This window comes from Excalfactoria chinensis, chromosome 13 (genome assembly GCF_039878825.1).
Source record: "Excalfactoria chinensis isolate bCotChi1 chromosome 13, bCotChi1.hap2, whole genome shotgun sequence".
Lineage (NCBI taxonomy): Eukaryota > Metazoa > Chordata > Aves > Galliformes > Phasianidae > Excalfactoria > Excalfactoria chinensis.
The window spans coordinates 4964880-4983636 of NC_092837.1; the positions used below are offsets into that span (position 1 = coordinate 4964880).

The 18757-nt window shown below is 44.0% G+C and overlaps 1 protein-coding gene across 3 annotated transcripts; it reads right to left on the minus strand.

The window, feature by feature from the left end:
• Positions 1-147: 147 nt before the first annotated feature.
• On the minus strand, positions 148-18123 carry TBC1D9B (TBC1 domain family member 9B). Of its 3 annotated transcripts, none has more exons than XM_072348019.1 (22): positions 17901-18123; positions 16342-16452; positions 15113-15231; positions 13835-14063; positions 13018-13276; positions 12283-12490; positions 11950-12162; positions 11295-11456; positions 10571-10721; positions 9970-10184; positions 9140-9257; positions 8460-8745; positions 7639-7768; positions 7311-7409; positions 6755-6823; positions 5843-6083; positions 5394-5459; positions 5143-5214; positions 4678-4710; positions 3829-3876; positions 3330-3436; positions 148-2538 (listed from the first exon to the last, which is right to left on the minus strand). In XM_072348019.1, the coding sequence occupies exons 1-22, from the start codon at positions 18016-18018 to the stop codon at positions 1846-1848; spliced, it is 3747 nt and encodes a 1248-aa protein (XP_072204120.1). In that variant the 5' UTR covers positions 18019-18123; the 3' UTR covers positions 148-1845. The 3 variants fall into 3 exon arrangements, with proteins under 3 accessions (XP_072204120.1, XP_072204119.1, XP_072204121.1); XM_072348018.1 differs by having other exon boundaries at positions 4678-4728; XM_072348020.1 differs by lacking the exon at positions 4678-4710.
• Positions 18124-18757: the final 634 nt, after the last annotated feature.

Consider the following 18757-nt stretch of genomic DNA (forward strand, 5'->3'; position numbering starts at 1 on the left):
CAGCCTGTGTATTAATAATAATAAGTAATAAGAACTGATAACGTGTCCTGACCCCATTTGCACCAACCCGGCACTCGCAGCTACCTGCCGTGACCACAGAACGCGCAATCGTTGCTGAGCTCTGAGAAATGAAAGGCAGCCAGGACGGCCCGGTGGTTCTGGTTGGTTTATTGAGTACATGACAGACAGTGTAAAATCACAGGTAGTATTTGCGCTTAAAAAAAAAAGGACAATAAATTACGGAATTATTAGTAAAAGCCGTTTATCTAATGGCCGCTCTCCAGCTACGGGGCAGGAGAGGCAGAAAGAACAAGAGCTACGTACCAGCTGTAAATACATATGGATATGGCGCAAAGGTGGAGCACAGCAAGTAGTGTTAATGGGAACATCCACCTGCAGGGGTCCTTCCCCTCCTTTATATGCCACACTCCAGCCCCATCCTGCAGCACTCCTTGCCTTCAGCACCGATCTGCTCCTGCTGAGCACCAGCATGTCCTGCTCTGGCCCCGCGAGTCAGGTGCCTGTGCACTGAGATGAGCTTATCTGTTCTAACAGCGTCCTTTAGCCTTCCTCGGAGCGGATGCTCTGCCATCAGAAGGCTGATTCCTAGTCTCTTCTCACTGGGCAGTCACCCGTTCCAGTTATTTCATCTCTTTAACTGGGATGAGACCTGCCCAGGTTTCTCATAATGGACTGATGGCAAAGCACCGCAGTGCTCTGAATCCTCCCTCGTTAGGTGTAAATACCTCCTGATGGACAGTAGTTTCTAAGAGCACATCCGTGGATAGACACTTCATACAAGAGATGTTCAGAAAGGACACACTGAGCAGCTGCAGGTGGCACAGCACTCCCACAGATCTTCCCGACCCGAGCATACACAAGGGCTGACTGAGCAGAGCATTCGGAGGGGTCTTATTAAAATTGGACCCATCGCTAGTTAGCAAAAACAGAGAATGAGAGAGGAAACAAATGTATTCCGGACCAAGAGGGAAAGTCAGCAGAGCAGTGTGCCGCTGTTCTGAAATGCTGAGGTTGATTCAGGAGCACGCTCCCTTCTTACAACCATCGTAAGCCCACTGATTGGCCTATTACTGCTGCACTGAAGTCAAGGAGCTTGTGGCTTCCGAGAGAAACTAGAAACAATAGCTTTCAAAGAACTGCAAAGGCTAGAAAACCAGGTTTGTCTGAAAAACGTCTCCTGAACGACAGAGAAAAGTGTTTGTGTTATGAAAACAGCACATCTCATCTGAAAGAAACCTGCAGATCTGAGAGACGTCCGTGTTCAGATGTTGGGGCGCTGGGAGCAGTGGTGCACATCTGCATTGGAGCTGCTGAGTCACAGAACAGCACTGAAGAACTTACACTACTGATAGGTCAGGGTCCTATAGCACTTGAGAACACCGGGTGAGTTCTCAGATCAGCAGCCAGAGATGAACACGATTTCAAGCCAGGCTGCATCTGCTGTGCAAATTACCCAGGAATTTACAGCAAACAAGGGCAGGCAAGGAGCAGTTACTGTCTGAAATAAAACTTCATTAAAATAAAAGATAGCAGAAGTCAGACATGCATAATTTATGGTGGTAATTCTGTATGTCAGGGGCTATTAGGTTCTAATGGCTCTTGAGAATGTAAATCTAATTCTGTCAACCTCAGGAGCAAAAAAAGCACCTACACAGAACAGTCACTTGTCTGATGCCCCTTACCAAATGGAATCTACTGTAACTGTGTAGTTAATGGTCTCTGAATAAACAAAAAACCAACCCTGAACACAAAATACCAAACCATCCTGCCATCTGCCACATTATCTCCCTGTTATATTTCCTGAAGTCACTAACTGCTTGGAGTTCACCCTGACACAGAAGAAAGCTCATAGTCGCTGGATGAACTGAACTGCCTCTCTACCTTCTTTTGATCTTTGATCTTTTGGAGAATGTTGACTTTTTTCTCAAAGTAGTTTACAAGAGCTGTCTCAGTCAGCATGGAAGCCAAGATCTGCTCAAAGGAAATAGACCAGTCAGTATCAATGGTACTGCCGTACCTGGCAGCTGAACTACCACCTTCACAGCCAACTAGGACCGTGTCATCTGCAATGTCTTCACACTGCAAGGAGCCTGTGCTGACCATGGAGTAGGAGGACATGGACATATCATCTTTGGTTTCATCATCCGATAGCAGCTGTAAAGGAGAGCCTTGTCCTTCCCCTGAACCATCTCCTAGAGTTTGGTTCTCCTGCTCAGTCTTTTCAGGCTGAACATCTCTGCAGGTTTTGTCCTCACGATCAGCTCGAGGTTGTTGCTCCACTGTTGAGTTCTGACTCTGTTCAGATGTAGGCGACTCCTCTTCACTCACGGGGTCTTGGCTACTGGTTGTTTTGCAGTCCTCAGACTTCCTTATGGGTCTGTTGGAGAACTTCTTTCCAACCTCCCCAATTCGCAGGAGGAGGCTGGCAACAGTGGCAATAGCATGGTACAGCTCTTGCTCTACTGGGTCCTCACTGAACATGTTGTAAAGGGTCTTGCATAACTCTATGAACTGTTCCTTTCAAAGACAAAGATCAAAATCACATTTAAGGCTGCAAAAATTGACAGCGGTATATGAAACAACAGGTTCCATATTGACTGACTCCTACTTTATTTGCCTCCCCATGAAGTGGCAACTTACTTTTCTGATTCAGAACAAACCCAAGTTAGGCAAACTCCACTCTCTGCTTTAGAAGTAGAATTGAGACACAGCTAGGAACTTAATAGTGACAGCACTTTTGCTAACAGGTAGATAGAATGCTAACTTTCACTCCTGAGAAAACCTGAGGTTTTACTTCTACTCTGCTACTCTTCTGTAGCCAGCTTCTACATATTTCCACAGTAGTACAAAAAGCACCCAAAAAGGAAATCAAGAGAAAGGAAAGATTACGCCGGTCATAAGACTCTCCTTCCTGTAACCACATTCTTTGCTCTCCACCAAGCAGCCTCAAGTTGAGGCAAGGCAAAAAACAGAACAAAATAGCCAAGCAAGCTTATATGATTGATGGCATACTCCAAACATACTGCTCCAGTGGGAAAACAAAGATTGCAGGTCTCACAAGAAAAGATGATCTGGGAGGCATAGAATCAAACACATCTGACTGGAGGAAACAAAGCAGTTTGACAGCCAGCTATAAGTCCACTGAAGAATTCAACACAAGCATGTAGAATTAGGAGCTTCTAAAGCTCACTACATCAGAACAGCAGGGCAACCTACTGCATGGACTGAGCACGCTAGCAAAATGATTGCCATAGCTCTTCAACAAGCTGTTAGTCATCTAACTGGAAACCTTCAGATTCACTTCTTACCTGGCTCATTTTGGGGAGATCTTTAATAGTTTCCTTCTTGGACTCTTTCTCCTTGGCCCACATTCTTAGGTAGTATCTATAGTCCTGTGGGCTGGTACCTTTCTCCTCTGCAAAACATGAGCAGGCCTGGTGGTTAAAGTTTCAGACTTCAAGTGAGCACCATGGCAGCAAAGATCACATCAGTAGTAGGTTTTTATTGGCAGTTGAGGAAAGCATCTAGCATTTGGATGGCTGGAGGCTGCATTGTTTGCTGCTGGTATATCTGATAAAGTTCAGTTGAGCAAAAATTTTAATGCTCCCAAATTAGCTCGGCTTCTAATAAATGAATTCTGTTAGTCAATAACTTACCAAAAACGATTTTCAAATGTTATAACCTTGGTACATTTACCAGCATCCATTAGGGACACTTTGAAAGGTCTCTTTGATACAACAAAGGATAATGAATTGGCTAATATTAAAGAGACAAGACTGGAATGTGGTCTATTTATGATGACATTACCTTTTTCTTGACCACTGTCATTTCTCCTTCCTTTCTCTTCCTGGGTTTCTAAAAACAGTGAAATTACAAAAATAGTCATTAATATCTGACTTTCAAGAACACAGCACACAAAGAACGTAGAACAGCTTGTATCCACATTACAATTACAGACAATATATTCAATATATCTCATGCTCCCACTTCACGGTTGGAGGAGTGAACAGAACAGGAAAGAAGCAAGAGGTGATGGGATAAATGGGAACAAAAAGAAGCCACACCAAAAAAGTGGTGAAGAGCTGAGGTAGAGGGTGGAACTCTGAAAGAAATGGTGAAACAAACATGAAATACAGCTACGTAATGCCATGGCTTAAAGACAAAGTTCACAGCAAGTTCACAGCAAGATAACAAATGGAAAAAAAACACTAGTGAGCACATAGGATAAGTGACTATTATCTGTAATGGCAATTACTCATTGTCTGAGCAGACATGTTGAGAATGATGTGCAGAGTCTAACTTTATGAATTTCACTTCTGCTTCCCTATATTGTTGCTAGACTAAACGGGAAGTCTTGTCTTAGCTCAGTGTTCAGATGGCCACCCAGCACCAAGCAGTGCAATTACTCCTTTTTTTTTGTTTGTATTTTTTTAGCATTACTGTATTTTTGTAAACATTAAGCAAAAAATGCACTTTGATATCCTATTTGACAGCTCCTATTTTGACTAAGGTTGAAAGACAATAATAAAGACATAGTTGAACTGCCACAAGAGAGGAGAAGCATCAACTTCAGTATTTAATATAGCATGTTGGTGCTGGTAGACAATATCAGGTTTATAACCGTGCTCAGTATGTCCACATAATCCAAGGACTGACCTTGAGACTCACAGTGCAGGCAGAAATCCAGCTCTGAGACAAAAGGAGATACTGGTGCATCAGTAAGAGGGGTTGAGGAGAAAATATCCCAGATAAAACAGAAGAAAAGGCCACACAGAGACAGACAGAGAAGGAAACAAAAACAAGAAGAGAGACAATGAGACTTGCATGAAAAACCCAAGTTGAGGTGAAAGACAGGAACTGGCAAAAGCACAGCGCTGCTCTTCAGCAGCGTATGATTGTGCTTCAGAGTGTACTGTGCCCTGCATGACATGGGTGCTGAGCAGTTTAAGCTCAAAACTTCTTTCCCATCATGCAATAATGACAGCCAGCTCAAACACATCGGTAACCTTAACATATTGCCACCGCGAGACCATGCCTTGCAAAAATCACCAAGTGCAGCACTAGATTTGCGCCAGGATTCCTGTCTAAACTGAGAGGTAAGGACAGCAAGCATTGCATTACCTTCTGCTGTAACATCCTCTGTGAAATAACTTGTGGCCTCCAAAGCAGACTCTGTCTCCTCTGGATTCAGAGCTGTGCTTACAGAGAAAGAAATGTTAAGATCTCTAAGGTAACTGAACAACAGCGTTACCTATTTGGTTAGCAAAACTTATAATGCATCTCTTTTCAGTTGCGTGTCAGAACACACCATGCTCACAAGCAGCTTCAGAACACACCATGCTCACAAGCAGCTTATGGAAGCGATCACTCACCAGGAGGCAGATGAAGTTTGTAAAGTACTTTGAGCTTTTCAGTGAGGTCACCATGGTACATCCCACCTGCAAGAGAAAAAAAAACACACAAAAACAGAAGGGTAAGAAAAATAGCATTTAGGATTAAGAGTCACTCTCTACACTCAATCTCAAAACAACATAAGTTTCCATGCAGCAAGGAACTGCTAAACTGTACAAAGCCCTCTGTAGAAGCCACAAAGAAACGCACAGCAAAGTTTCATTGGTAGGTTTACCACCTACTGTTTCCCAAAATGAGAGACTGTCTAGCAACAAAAATGCATCTTTAGTTCAGCCTGAAGAACTAAATCCTGTAAGGCTGCCACCCTCCCTTCATAATAGTTCAATCATCAGCATCTCCTTTTAGTTTTCTGCTTGGAAGATGACAGAAACATTTTCTGTAATATAGCATCTCCAGAAATACCACTTACTCATCCCTGTCACAAACTCCTTGAAGTTAATGAGAGAATCCCTGTTCTCATCCAGAAGCCGGAACAAGCGCCCTGCTAGCACAGGGGTATGTGCACCACAGGACCAGGGGGTCAAAGTGATGAAGAGCTCTTTGAACTGCTCCATGTCTATGCGATACTGCTCCAGGTAGGGCAGGCTCTGATCTCGGCGGGCAGCTGCAGCACGATTATTTCCCCAGTAGCAGCTCATCAGGTACTTTGCCTTTGGAGGGAAAGTACTGATAAGTCAGGTTATATTATACTAAACAATCCATGAGATTGGAGTCTTTCATACAGATCAAAAACAGCACCAAGTGAGAAGGGACGTTTCAGGACACACTGTTTATATTGTCCATTATGATGAGCATTACATCACTACAAACGAGTACAAAATGGAGGAAGTGACACAGACTTCACTAAAAAACAAAGAATAAGTGAAAAATACTAAAAGAAAAAGAAAACTTTTTATTTGAGTAAAATGAAACTCAGGCTTTATGCAAGGAGAGCACGCAGATTTCAGAACTAGGCCTCCCTGAGTCCATAGCATCATGCAATGGAGCTTGCATGCAGGCAAGCATAGTGTGATTGAGCTTGAGTGACTTTGGGAAATGCACCTGGGTGTATTTAACAATACTTCCAATGACAAATAAAGGCAAAGCACTTGAGCAATTGTGTTACAATTACAGAGCAAGTTTGTGGCAAACTCGAAAATAAAAACTGAGGTTCAAGTCAATCTCAGCTCCATGTTCTAAGTACCACATGTCATTTCTACCATTGACCATGAACCCTCTCTCTGAATGAGCACAATTCAAACACCGTGATGAGGTCTGACCATCTATACAAAAAAACCTGCTCAATAACCACATATAACAGAATCGCTTGTTTGCTCCTTACCTTGAACACTACATACAGCTCTTCTAGTTCTTCAATAGAGAAACCAATGTCACTAGACACAGCCCGGACCTAGTTAGGGGGCAAACAGAGAGATTTATTTAAAAGCTACCCAAATTAAACACGACTCACTGAAAAATCTGTGAGCACAGAAGCTAAGAAAAGATTTGCAAGAAGATATGAGAAAGGGGAGGAGAGAAAACATAACTGCTCCAATACTTTCCATTGCTATGGATTACAGGTCAGGAAGACAGCTTCTAGTCAAGCAGAAACTGCTAACATTTGAGCAGTAAGTAAAAAACTACTGCTACAACTTCCTGTTTCTGCAGCCCACAGAACTCTGAGCTGTCCCTTCCTTTTGTTTTTATCTTCAGATTCAGATGCACAGAAAAACAACAGTGAAAGAAACGGATGAAATTCTCTACCTGGGACATGGGAGATAGTTGCAATAGATGTGGACACTCCTTTTTAGTCATGAACCCTTCTGTAAAACTCCCGAACATGCTAGCATGCTTTCTAAATGCCATTTTGTAACTCATTTAATCCAGGCATCACATACCACGCTCTTCTTGGCTGTATCCTCCAGAGACTGGATCACCTTCAGCCTTTGTTTAAAACGCATTTGTTCAATGTCATCTGCCTTCAAATTGCTAAATTTCTATGAGAAAAGAAGCAGGCTGGGTCAGCGCCACATCCTGAAGATTGAATGACCCCCGTTTAACCACGTGTTTTTTACAAAGTGCACTGTCACACCGAAGACCATCCAACAACCCCAGAATACTCTGACCAGCATCAAGAAGGTGAAAAAATATCCTTCTCTCTATTAAGCCCTGCCCCAAAAAATGATTCAAAAAATCAGTTGGGTAAAAACTAAGCCAGAACCTGACCTCGTAGGATGTTCTGATGAGGTCAAAGATGTCAATTTCAAGTGGTGGGTCATCCCCACTTGTCAATAAGGCATGCAGGTGTGGAATAGGAGGTGAGACACTCTGCCTGTTAACTACGTTGTCCAAATACCTGTGAAGAAAAAAACAACACAGAACAAATGCAAGACTCCTGAATTAATGTCAAGGAAGGAAAAGCAGTAATATCCTAAACACATAACTCCTTCCCTCCTTTGTATTATTAATCTAAACATGTAGAAAAAAAAATTCCCAGCAAACCTACAACACTATCCTCAACATCTCCCACGTAGAGGTAATTTTCATCCTACTTTTGGGATATCTATTCTTTCTAAAAGCTCCCAGAGGTACCCTGAAGATCATGCAAAACATAGGACAGATTCACATTTGAAGCAAGAAAATGTTTTATTTACTATAATTGGGAAATATCTGCTTGATAAGGTTTTACGTTACTAGAAGGCTATTCCTGCCAGGACTTGTTCTTAATAATGGATTAGAATTCTTCAGTGTATTTTGGGTAAGTAACCTCATGGAGTTCAAATTCAAACTGAGAAACAGGAATGCAATATGCCACGAAGCAAACAACTCTGGATTCCTCCATACTTGAGCCAAAAATTTGTTTCAGCTGCTGCAGAAATCAACAGCAATTCTCTCCAGTGCTCAAGTTTCATCCTAGTCTGGTATCTGTGACCTGCTACGTAATGGAATTCAGGGGAACAACAGAAGAGTCTCTCTCATTAGACTGAAAGGAATGATGACTAAAAGGGGTACAATCACCATTCATTTATAAATAAGAAGAACGGTACCTGCCCAGAATAGTCATTGCTTCACCTTCATCACAGCACTGTAACAACTTCTCCATGTTGGCATCAAGAATGGCCAGTGACACCTGCAAGATAAACTTGATGCCCTCATAGAAAAAACAGTCAACAATGACAACAGCACTTTCAAAGGGCATGACACTGAGGAAGAGTGTGAGGAACCAAGAAAGGGATATGGTGGAAATCACTCCCAGCTCCTGCATCTTTTCCGACAGCTGTGGAAGATACTCTCGTGTAAGTTCTTCAAAGATGCCCTGGTCCACCAATGCACCTGGGAAAAGAAACAACAACAATGGCAGGACCCAAATTTGTTGGTTTCATGGTACTATAACCGAGCTAATTAATTATTAAGCAAAACAGTGTGAGTTCACTTTAATTTCAGCTTCTTAAACTAAACACAAACAAATATACTTGTTACCCTATTCTCAGTAAGTACCACATACATAGATGGAGATGACACCCGACTCTTTGTTCAGCAATAGCGTACAGTATCTCCTCCTGTGCTTCCATCATACACACACAACTTTAAAGAGAAGAAGCTTGTCCTTCATTATCTTTAAAATGCACCACATTTAATTACTTCCGAAGAAACAAAATATTGCTGAGATGCTGATGGAACTGTAGCTGAAAATCCAATCTCCAGTATGAATTTGACAAAGACTCACCCACTACTCTTGTATTGTAGTAATCTGGCAACATCCGCTCACATAAAGCCACTAGGAGCCAGAAAGCCTCCTCCTCATTGCAGTATAACAGCAGCACTGATGTAACAATGTTCATTGCCTATGTTCCAGCAGCATGAAATATGCAGAAAGAGGAAAACGTGAAGATATTCATGAAAACTCTGCCATTACAGATCAGCTGAACTTAAAAAGCATGATTCCAGCAGAGCAGTCTCATGGGACTGAGAGTCAGATCTATTTCCAGTTTTTACTGGTATCTGAGTCACTAGGTGACCTTGAGCTGATTTATCTTCCTGTTTCAGTTCCTCTGTTTGTGAGGCAGCAGATAATAGAACTACGCTTTGTCAGGCACTTCTGTTAATTGATGTGATAAAAGTGATTTTCAGAGTTTGCAGAAAAAGCTTTGATTATAACAGAGCGATGTAATAAGAACCTCTAAGTGCAGAGCAATAGACAATATGAAATTATTTTCTACCAAGTTGTTTCACTAACCAGCAAATAGTTTCATCTGCGATATACTGCAATACATCCATCATCATTTACTTCATTTATTTGTTCATTTCAGGGAAAACCAGGTGATGCTTTTCTCAAACTAGGAAAGCTCTAGCAGGGAAGCTGCTAAAAGAATCTGTCACTACACCTAACGGAAATGTGCAAAGTCTATATATGTAAGAAATCCTTACAACATCACCATTTATTTCCGAATGGACAGCATGAAGGAAAAGCATGAAATTGAACAAACAATTGGCAAAAAGCTCCAGTACAGTCATGGTCACCGTGCAGGGCTAACAAGTCTAAGAATTCTTTCTTACCTGACAGTATCCAATTGTTGGATTCCTGAATGCATAAGCTGTTAAGACTCTCCTAAGAGCAGCAATTCCCAGCTCATTCTGGAAGGCAGGATGTTCTGGCATAGAACGGTGCAGATCTCTCTCAATTTCTTCTGTAGCAAGATTGTACTTTCCCATTGACTTTTCCACAAGATCTGCGTAGTAACCAGGATGAGTGACCATCTCATTCCAAGCCCCTGTAATGATAAACAAACACTGCTTCACTTCTTTAGCTTTAAAATAGAAACTTTATGCCCACAGCTTCAGAGAAGAGGCTGGTGGGGAGCATTACACCAACTCAGTAACTGCAAACAGATACAAAAGCAAAGCAATAAACCCGTTGGAGTGTAGGTCCTAACACCAAAATCCACACAAAGGCAATGAAAGAGCTACTATACTCACAAAGTCATGTCAGAAATGCAATCACTGCATTTTTGTCCAATAACATCACAAAGGATAATTCAAGTGGAATCAGCCTGTGATTTATTTACTCCGAAATGAGATCTGATTTATACCTTTTCCTCTTAGACATGCTAAAAGCTTGTTTCTGCAAGCTGCCAAAGCATCCTACACAACTTCCTACCTGAGAAAAGGAGCCACAGTTCTCCACGAAGATTCTCTGGGATTCCTTTCTGCACCAGCTCCCTAGTCTTGGTAGTACGATACATACACATCCCTCTCCCATATTCAAAGAAATGAATGTTCCAAGACTCTTCCTTCATCTTCTCCTTTGCCTTCACAGGAACAAATATGGCCATTTTAGGAGATAAAAGCATTTTTAGGCTTATAAGACAGGTGATTTCTGGGTACTCAGACCTACATTTCACAAAAGAAATGCACTGTGACATTTAAAGGTTTTATTCTTCCTGCTGAACAGAAAGGCTGTATGCTAATCTACACTGTTCTGAATCTACTTAAAGTCTTTACAATGGTAACATGGGCCGTGCAGTGGTATTACATTTATACAAATGTAAGCAGAACTGTGGTCTAAGATGACTGCCCAGGAAGCAGAGACATCAGATATTCTCTGCTACTTTGATATGAAGAAATGTTCTTCACAGATAGCAGCTGCATCCCAGAAGCACAGTAACACAAATTGCTCAGCCGCTACTCATGTATCTCTATACTGACACAGTAAGCTGATGGTCAGGTTACCTCTACCAGCCCTATCACGGTGACAGTGATACTGCAGAGGTGACAGAAGCAAGGGAGGAAATGCACTTACAGAGTCTCAGAGCAAGCCAGAAAATCTGCTACCCACTACAAATTATTTACAGTTAATTGCTTTAAGTTAAAATATCATTTACCCCTTTGGGTCCCAAAAGCTCCTCAGAATTTCTTCTGAAAAGTTTGAGCAGTCCCTGGGATGCTGTTGGCACTTCACCAGCACAGAAGTTGACAGGTCGATTGTTGAGAGCAGACGTGGGGCTGACTGCAAGAGGGCTGCTGGAAGGCAGCTCCGGAACTTCCTGGAAAATAAAAACACTGTGATTAAAAAAACCCACCAAAATGCATTTGTACAGTTGTAAAGTGGGCCATACGTGGCATATCTGCCAGACTGGAGACTGAGTTGGTAGAGAAGAGGTGGCAACCATTCTGGCTTTTCCATATTACTTAACATCCATCAAGAACTAGGCCAGTATTCCAACCTCTCACTCAATTTCAAGACAACTTATGCTATTAATAGCAGTGAGCCTATGGGAAAATGATTCAGTACCATTCAGGCTGCTCAAGACAGTAGGTAAACCTAGGCAATGATCTCATTATGTAAATTAACCTCTAGAGCAAAACAGCAAAGCAATTGAGAAGTGAACAACAAAGCATTTGAGCTGAGGCAGCCTCCCTCCTCTGCTCACAGCCCAATAAAGAGGAATTATTTGCTGCTAGGAGCACTGTAACACACTGTAAGGAGGATTACTTTGAAAGATGGGCAAATACTCCTCCCAGCTACTTCTTTAGTACCTCACAGCCAGGATCACCCGAATTCCACTTCCATTCCCTCTCGCTGCTGAGAGGTTTCTTGGATGGGGTTCTCTGCAAGAAGTCGGAGATTCTCTGCACCAAGAAATCTCGGTCCTTCAGATTGGCAAAGAAGAAAGTCATTTTACTTTTAGTGCTGATGGACAGAGGGCTGGGCAAGACACTGGAGCTATCTGCCTTCTCAACTATTGTCACCTAGAAGACAAAGACAAAGGTCATTTGGATCTAGCAGACTCTCCATTATCTGCCAAGTACTACAACAGCTAGAACCATATGAAAGATAAGCCTGTAGTCTTAATTACAGCTAATTCCCACCTCCCTGAGAGGAATGATGAGATGACAGGCCTCCTCTGCCTTGCTGGCAAAGCAGATGTAATTGTTGGAAACAAACATCTGACCAGGAATGTGCATCTTGTTGAATGGTGTCCACAACGTGCAGTCTGTGTGTCCATCCAGGCACTCATCCTTGGGCAGCCGGAAAGTGGCACGGTAGCATTCATTTTTGGCTCGAGCATCAAGGTCTCTGGGGAAAAGTACAGAGCAGTCCTCAGAGCTTTTTTCTTACTTGAAAAAAAAACAAACTCAAACACCAATATAAGTGTTCATTCCAATCACAAATTCCAGCCTGTGCTTTACTTCTTACTATTCACTTCTCTAACTGAGATTCCACCTCTTATCTGACTCCTCTTTCAGCCTTCAAATGTGCTTCACCGCAGTACAAGATTAAATAAGCAACTGTATCTGAGGAACTTAAATGTTACACTGGATTTTGAAATTGTAAAGAACAGGATTTTCAATAGTTTCTAGTTGAAAATTCCTTCCAAGAACTCCTTGTCTGTATCTTCATCCATGAGAAAGATATGAGGGCTTACGCGAATTAAGTATCAACTTGGATGGAAAAACAACATTTAGGTAGAGGGCTAATGACTGAAATAAGTGATGCAGCCCCCAGTGTGAGAAGAATCCAGGGGCACCTTGAAGCTATGTAGTAATGCAGATTTATTCCTACAGTTCCTGTTGCTCTGTCTTCTCCTTGCTGAAAACACACACCTTTTTAGTGCAGAGATGTTCTTCAGAGGCTTCCTGGGCTTTGGGAGGGACTTGTCCTGCAGGAAGCTCTCGTTATCCAGCAGCTGCCGCATAGCGATGTTAGCCAACTGCTCCATCAACTTGAAGGTCTCATTGATGTTAAGAAACATGGAAAAATAAAGTTCACTGTCCCTTGTGCTCACTTTAATGCACTCAGGGAACAGCAGCGTAGCATTTTTTTCTAGCTGGGTTACATCCACCCACTGAATCACCAGTGTCACTGGGGGAAAAAAGTCACAAATAGCTATTATTACAATTTGAGGCAAAAATGAACAAAGCCCCTAATGAGTGGTATTTTTCTCCCCTTACACAAAGGCAATTCCTTTCTTCATGCTTTTATTGATTTCTCCAAGAACACTTGGAAGTAACCTTTGGGAACGACTAGAAATAATGCAGTTCCAAAAGGACTCTCTTCCATCCAACAAATGCTTTCAATAACAATTACTAATGCTTTCTTTCTTTCTTTCTTTCTTTCCAGCAAGTTAACTCTGGATTCTGCAGATGAAGCTCAGTAAAAAGTAGGTGGGGGTTCCAAGCAAAACTCACCAAAGTCAAATTATTGCTTGGTTCTTTAATTCAGTGGAAGTAAAAGCTCAGGTGTGCAACCTGACAGCCTAAGGCACGTGTTGAAAAATGACTCAGGCATTCAGCTTAAACTTCACTAAGTGCCTATGAGAGAAAGGAGCGATCTACATGTTGAGCCAGAGCTCAAAGTGTAAGATCAACCAAATCAAAAACATCATGGGAAATTGCAGAAAAAGGCAGGTTTATAACTCACCCTCTTTGCCCAGCAGGAAGGAATAGAAACAGAGGTGATTGACAGTGAGGTACAGCCAGCCCTGCCTGGGTACACGTCCCTTCCAGTAGCTGCAAGAATAGTAATTGACCAACTTCTCCACCTCCGGCATCCCAAACTGCTTCCGCATCTTCAGTTCAGCCTCTTTGAATTTACCTGGATCCTCTTCGCTCTGAGGCTGCTGGTTCTTGTTCTCTTCAGCTATAATTCCCTAAAGGACACGGGAGGAGAGGCACAGAGATGAGAAATGAAAGGGAATGCCTGCTGACAGATATGATATACACTAAAAGGTGATGGCAGCCATCCAGAAGACAGAAAGAAGAAATGTGACACAGCAGTTATCATTTCTCCCGTCAAGTCAGAGTAATAGTAAAGACATGTAGAATGAGCAGATAGCCTGCTGGGAGCCTATAAGCTGATTTACTTCTGAACACATGCAGCTAATGTTCATGTTTATCATCTGGCTGAATTTCTCACAGCTGGTCAGGTAACACTTAGAATGGCCTGCAGCAGAACTGAAGTCCATTTTCACTTGTGAGAGTGCTTCCTCAACAGGAAGATCATCTGCCAGGAAGGGCAGAACTCTGCAGGCGGTCAGACCCTGACTGGTCAGCAGGAAGAACAAACGACCACAATCTCTCTCACATGGCCACATGGCAAACGCAGAGAGTCTGATAGGAGTACTGGAAGAGCCTCAAAGTGCTGCTGTTCAACAAAATACCTGCTTGGGTGAGTTTCTACTCTGGAAAATGTAAGGGCTGGGAATCTGAAGTGTATTATCTGCACAACAAGCAGAGATACTTGTCTGAATATGAAATCAGTGGAAGCTGGGGTGCAGTTCCTTTACACCTACACCATCACAGGAGTGTGAGTACATTGCTTGCAACCTAGAATTCTCTAGATCAGCCTCAGTTCAACCCTCATGTGATCAAAGGTATAACTTGCAAGGATTGTAACGAGACACCAGATTTCAGTTAGTTACCATCTGAAGCAAGATGTACCTTGAGATCTACAACTCCTCACCTCCTCCACTCTACCCCTCCAACAATGTTTGTCTGGTGTTATGGCCATAAAGTCATTCTGATAACACTGTATGCATTTCATGATCATTCCAAATGTGTGCATGTCTGAAGAGGGAGCAGAGAGAAGCTCTGCAATGGAGCTCTCACTACCCCCATCCCAAGAGTAAAACCAATTCTCAGTACCACCTCCCCGTTCTTTATCAGGCTCTGAAGTCTTTCAGGGAAACACACTTCTTACATGTATCTTGCCCTTGACAAAGGTGGTGATATCTTCTTCATTATCAAAGATGGACAGAGTCTGCAGTAAGTTATTCTCCAGCCATTCCCAATGCTTTGTGATCTCCTTTCGAGATGATCCTAATAGACAAAGGGAAGAACAAAGAAAACACCACTAGAACAAGCTCCTGTTTTTCTTCAAGTTTACAGCAGGAAACTAATAAGTACCAAACAGCAATTGTATGTGAAAGATGCCAACTGTCTACAAGCCAAGGGGATTTTATACCCACCAACATTAAGTTTCCAACAAAACATTTCCATTGCCATTGAGGATAATAAGCACACCAAGACATCACTCCATTTACCAGTGCACACCAGTTCTTCCACCCCCCCCCCAGCATAAAGCATTCCCATGCTCCAGACAAGACGTACTTCTTTAATTCCTGATATTCTAAGAGAAAACTAATAAACTTCCAGAGGAAACCAGACATTTCAGACCAATTGATCTTTTTAGACCTAGGAAGGAGCTGCTGCAGCACAGAACATACTCAACAAAAAAGCCCCCCAGACATTAGTTGCATTTAACCATACAGCCCTCAAGCTTCACAAAGGATAAGCTTCAATGTGTAACCAGCGATTTAAGGAACTCTGCTGTGAAAATCTGCTTTCATTAGACTGTTTCATTCCCTTAATTGAGATTTGCATTTACTAAAAGACTTCTTCACCTCTGCCAATGGCTCTTACTCTACAGACAGACGGAAATGCAGCCTGCTAAAATCCAGCCCATTCACCTTCTGAAGTTTCAAATCAAAGCAGTGGGAGATCTAAAAACGTTACCAGCACGTCGCCCACCACTCAAATTCTCTGCAAGAACATTAAGTCTCTCAGTAAGGTCAATGATGGAATGAAGCAAACAGCAGGAAACACAAACAGCTCCCTACAGCTATGGCTCCACCTGACTTTTTAAGAGGCGGCTTCAGCAAAGAAACGCTCTTTGTCTATTTGCAGTTGGATACCTGACCACAAAACACGACCTCAGCCAACGTGTGGTTTCATAAGCAAAAACAACTCCAGGATCTGAAGGACCGCAGGACTATGAATTTGGGCTTATGTGTACAGGTCAATGGATTAAACAACAAATATAAATATATATGGCTTCTGTAAGTTTACTTGATGCCAATTCTAGCCATTTGACATTGTTTTTAAAGCATAAATGACTTTGGACAATATGAACTGGCTGTCAGTACGTACCACAAGCCACTGCCCAATACACCTGAGAGTCCTGGGTCTGGTGCAGGATACGGTATGGGGCAACTCTGGCACTGGAATCCAAAACTACATCTAATGTTCCCACAAGGAGACCTGGAAAGCAGAGATACAGAAATTAAAGTCATGTAATAGCAAAGCAAAGAACCCAGCTAAGCAAAAATTCAGCACTGTTACTATAAGAAAAACAAACAAACAACCCAGTATTACTATGCAGCCTGTGCATTATAATTACATAATAAACAAGACTCAGCACTGGTACTTGGTCAAGAAAATTAAGACATAAATCCAGTCACTGCATGGAAATTACCTCTGAACCACCTACAGGCAATCCCACTGTTAATGGCTGGCATTTAGATGGCAATTAAACAGCCACTACAGCTCATTATGAGCCTCTGCCTTCCTAAGAGAGTTCCACTAGAGAAGCAAATGCATTTTTCTCCGTGGCATCTGGAGGTATCGGAGAGGCAGATAAAGTGGGATGTCTTCAGATTAACATTGTCTGAACAAACAGAACAGAGCTCTGTCCCCAACACGGACAGCACCCCATACATCTCTTAAGGGCCTTCATCAATGTATCTGAATGACTGCAAGAACAACATGAAGTCTCTGGGATCTCCCTGCTTCTGTCACTTAGAGTGATTTTTATGAGACCAAGATAGATACAAGAGCTTTCAATGCTGTTATCTTCCAGCACCACCTATAAATACAGGATGGGATATAACGCAACCAAAAGGGACTCAACCAGTTCTGGAGAAGCTGTGACACTCCTGCAAGTGCTTCAGTTAAACAAAGAGAGCAGGAAGCGAACCCCAATTTGGGAACTTTTCTAACCACGTTAAATGAAAGCAGGCACTCTCAGAACAAAACGCCGACCACCGTTTGCATCTGTCAGCAAATCCATTTATTACAACTGCCTGCTTGTTAGTTAGATCAAATATCTGGAGCTGGGCGAGCCTTAAAACAAATACGGATGTATCCGTTCCCGTAGTAGGATCTCAGTTTTGGATCTCAGGCTTCTTCTGTGCGGTTGTAGGTGGCTTAAGGACTCATTTTGCGTACTTCCCCTAACAGAGCTGTGCCACACGCCGACGTACGAAGCTACGCTTGTAACGCGATGCTCCCAGCTGGGAGACGGGCTGAGCCCCTCCCGGCTGCACCGCGTCAGCTGTCGGCACGGAGGGGCTCCGCAGCAGCCCGAGCCGAGCGGAAAGCTCCGGCCGCTTCCCAACAGCCCCAGGGCTCGCTCCTCCTTGTTACAGAACCTGGGCAATTCCAGTATCCGTCCACATCTGTGTCTCTGGGTGGAGGCGGAGACGCAAATCAAACCGCTCGGTGACCCGAGCCGCCCGCACCGCGCCTCCCCCCGCAGCACCGCCGGCCCCGGCTGGAGGCCGCCCGGCTGGAAGGCGCGGGGCGCGGACAGGCCGGAGCTCGGCAACGCCGCCCGGTGAGGCCCGACAGCCCGACAGCCCGACAGCCCGCCCCGCCCGTCAGCGCCCCGGGCCCGCTCCGCTCCGCGCCCCATCCCCGCCGCGGCTCACCCGTCAGGCCGCCCCCTTTGCCGTGTCCCCGCCGGCGCTGGAGCAAGAAGAAGGGGTTGGCCCGCTCCGTCACCCACAGCGCGCCGGCCAGCAGCACCTCCTCGGGCCCCAGCCACATCGCGGCGGGCTCCGGAGCCGCCCCAGCGGCTCGGCCCGGCTCGGCTCGGCCCGGCCGCAGAGCGCAGGGCGGCGCAGGGAAGCGGCCGGGCCGCTCCGCAGGTCACGGACGCGGCAGCGCCCCCTGGCGGCCCGGCCCCCTCACTGCAGCGGGGCGGTGCTGCGCTGCCTCTGCGGCGCCACGAGCAGGGCCGCGGCTCTGCAGGGAGAAGGTCGCGAGTTCGAGTCCTTCTCGCTGAGTAGCTGCGTTCGAATTCTCTAACCCTGGGATGATTTATTTCCTGTGTTGTTGCAGTGCTCTAATCTCGGCTGAGGCCTTTGTGCATTACCGCTGTAATACCAATAGGTACGGGCTGGCCGAGCTGCCAAGGCTCTGCCCTCACGGCGGTGCCTTCCTTCTGAGCACTGGGTGGGCAGCACAGGGAGAGAAGGGAAACTGAGAGGATCGGGGCATGAGAGAATGTCTTTGTTCCTGCTTGCTCTGTGTCATCTTTATGGTGCCCAACACCTTGGGAACATGCACTGTTGTTTCCTAGATAATAATGGACCACTCTGAACCACACCTAACAGCCTGAGACTTCCAGGCACTGATACGGCAAAATAAAGCAATGTTTTATACATAGTAGGAAGAAAAAAGCTCTGGAAAATAATGTTTTATACATAGTAGGAAGAAAAAAGGGACCTTTCAGCAGCGTGCCACATAGCACAGCACTGGGAGCTCTCAGCCTCCTGCAGTTAAA

Excerpts from the sequence above, each read along its gene's own strand:
- TBC1D9B (XM_072348018.1), bottom strand. The coding sequence starts at position 18,018 with ATGTGGCTGGGGCCCGAGGAGGTGCTGCTGGCCGGCGCGCTGTGGGTG. Across the intron at positions 14,064-15,112 it reads TTGTCAAGGGCAAGATACAT|GGAATTATAGCTGAAGAGAA; the intron begins GTAAGAAGTGTG and ends CGTGTCCTTTAG. Across the intron at positions 5,460-5,842 it reads GGAGTTTGTGACAGGGATGA|GTGGGATGTACCATGGTGAC; the intron begins GTAAGTGGTATT and ends TTTCTCTTGCAG.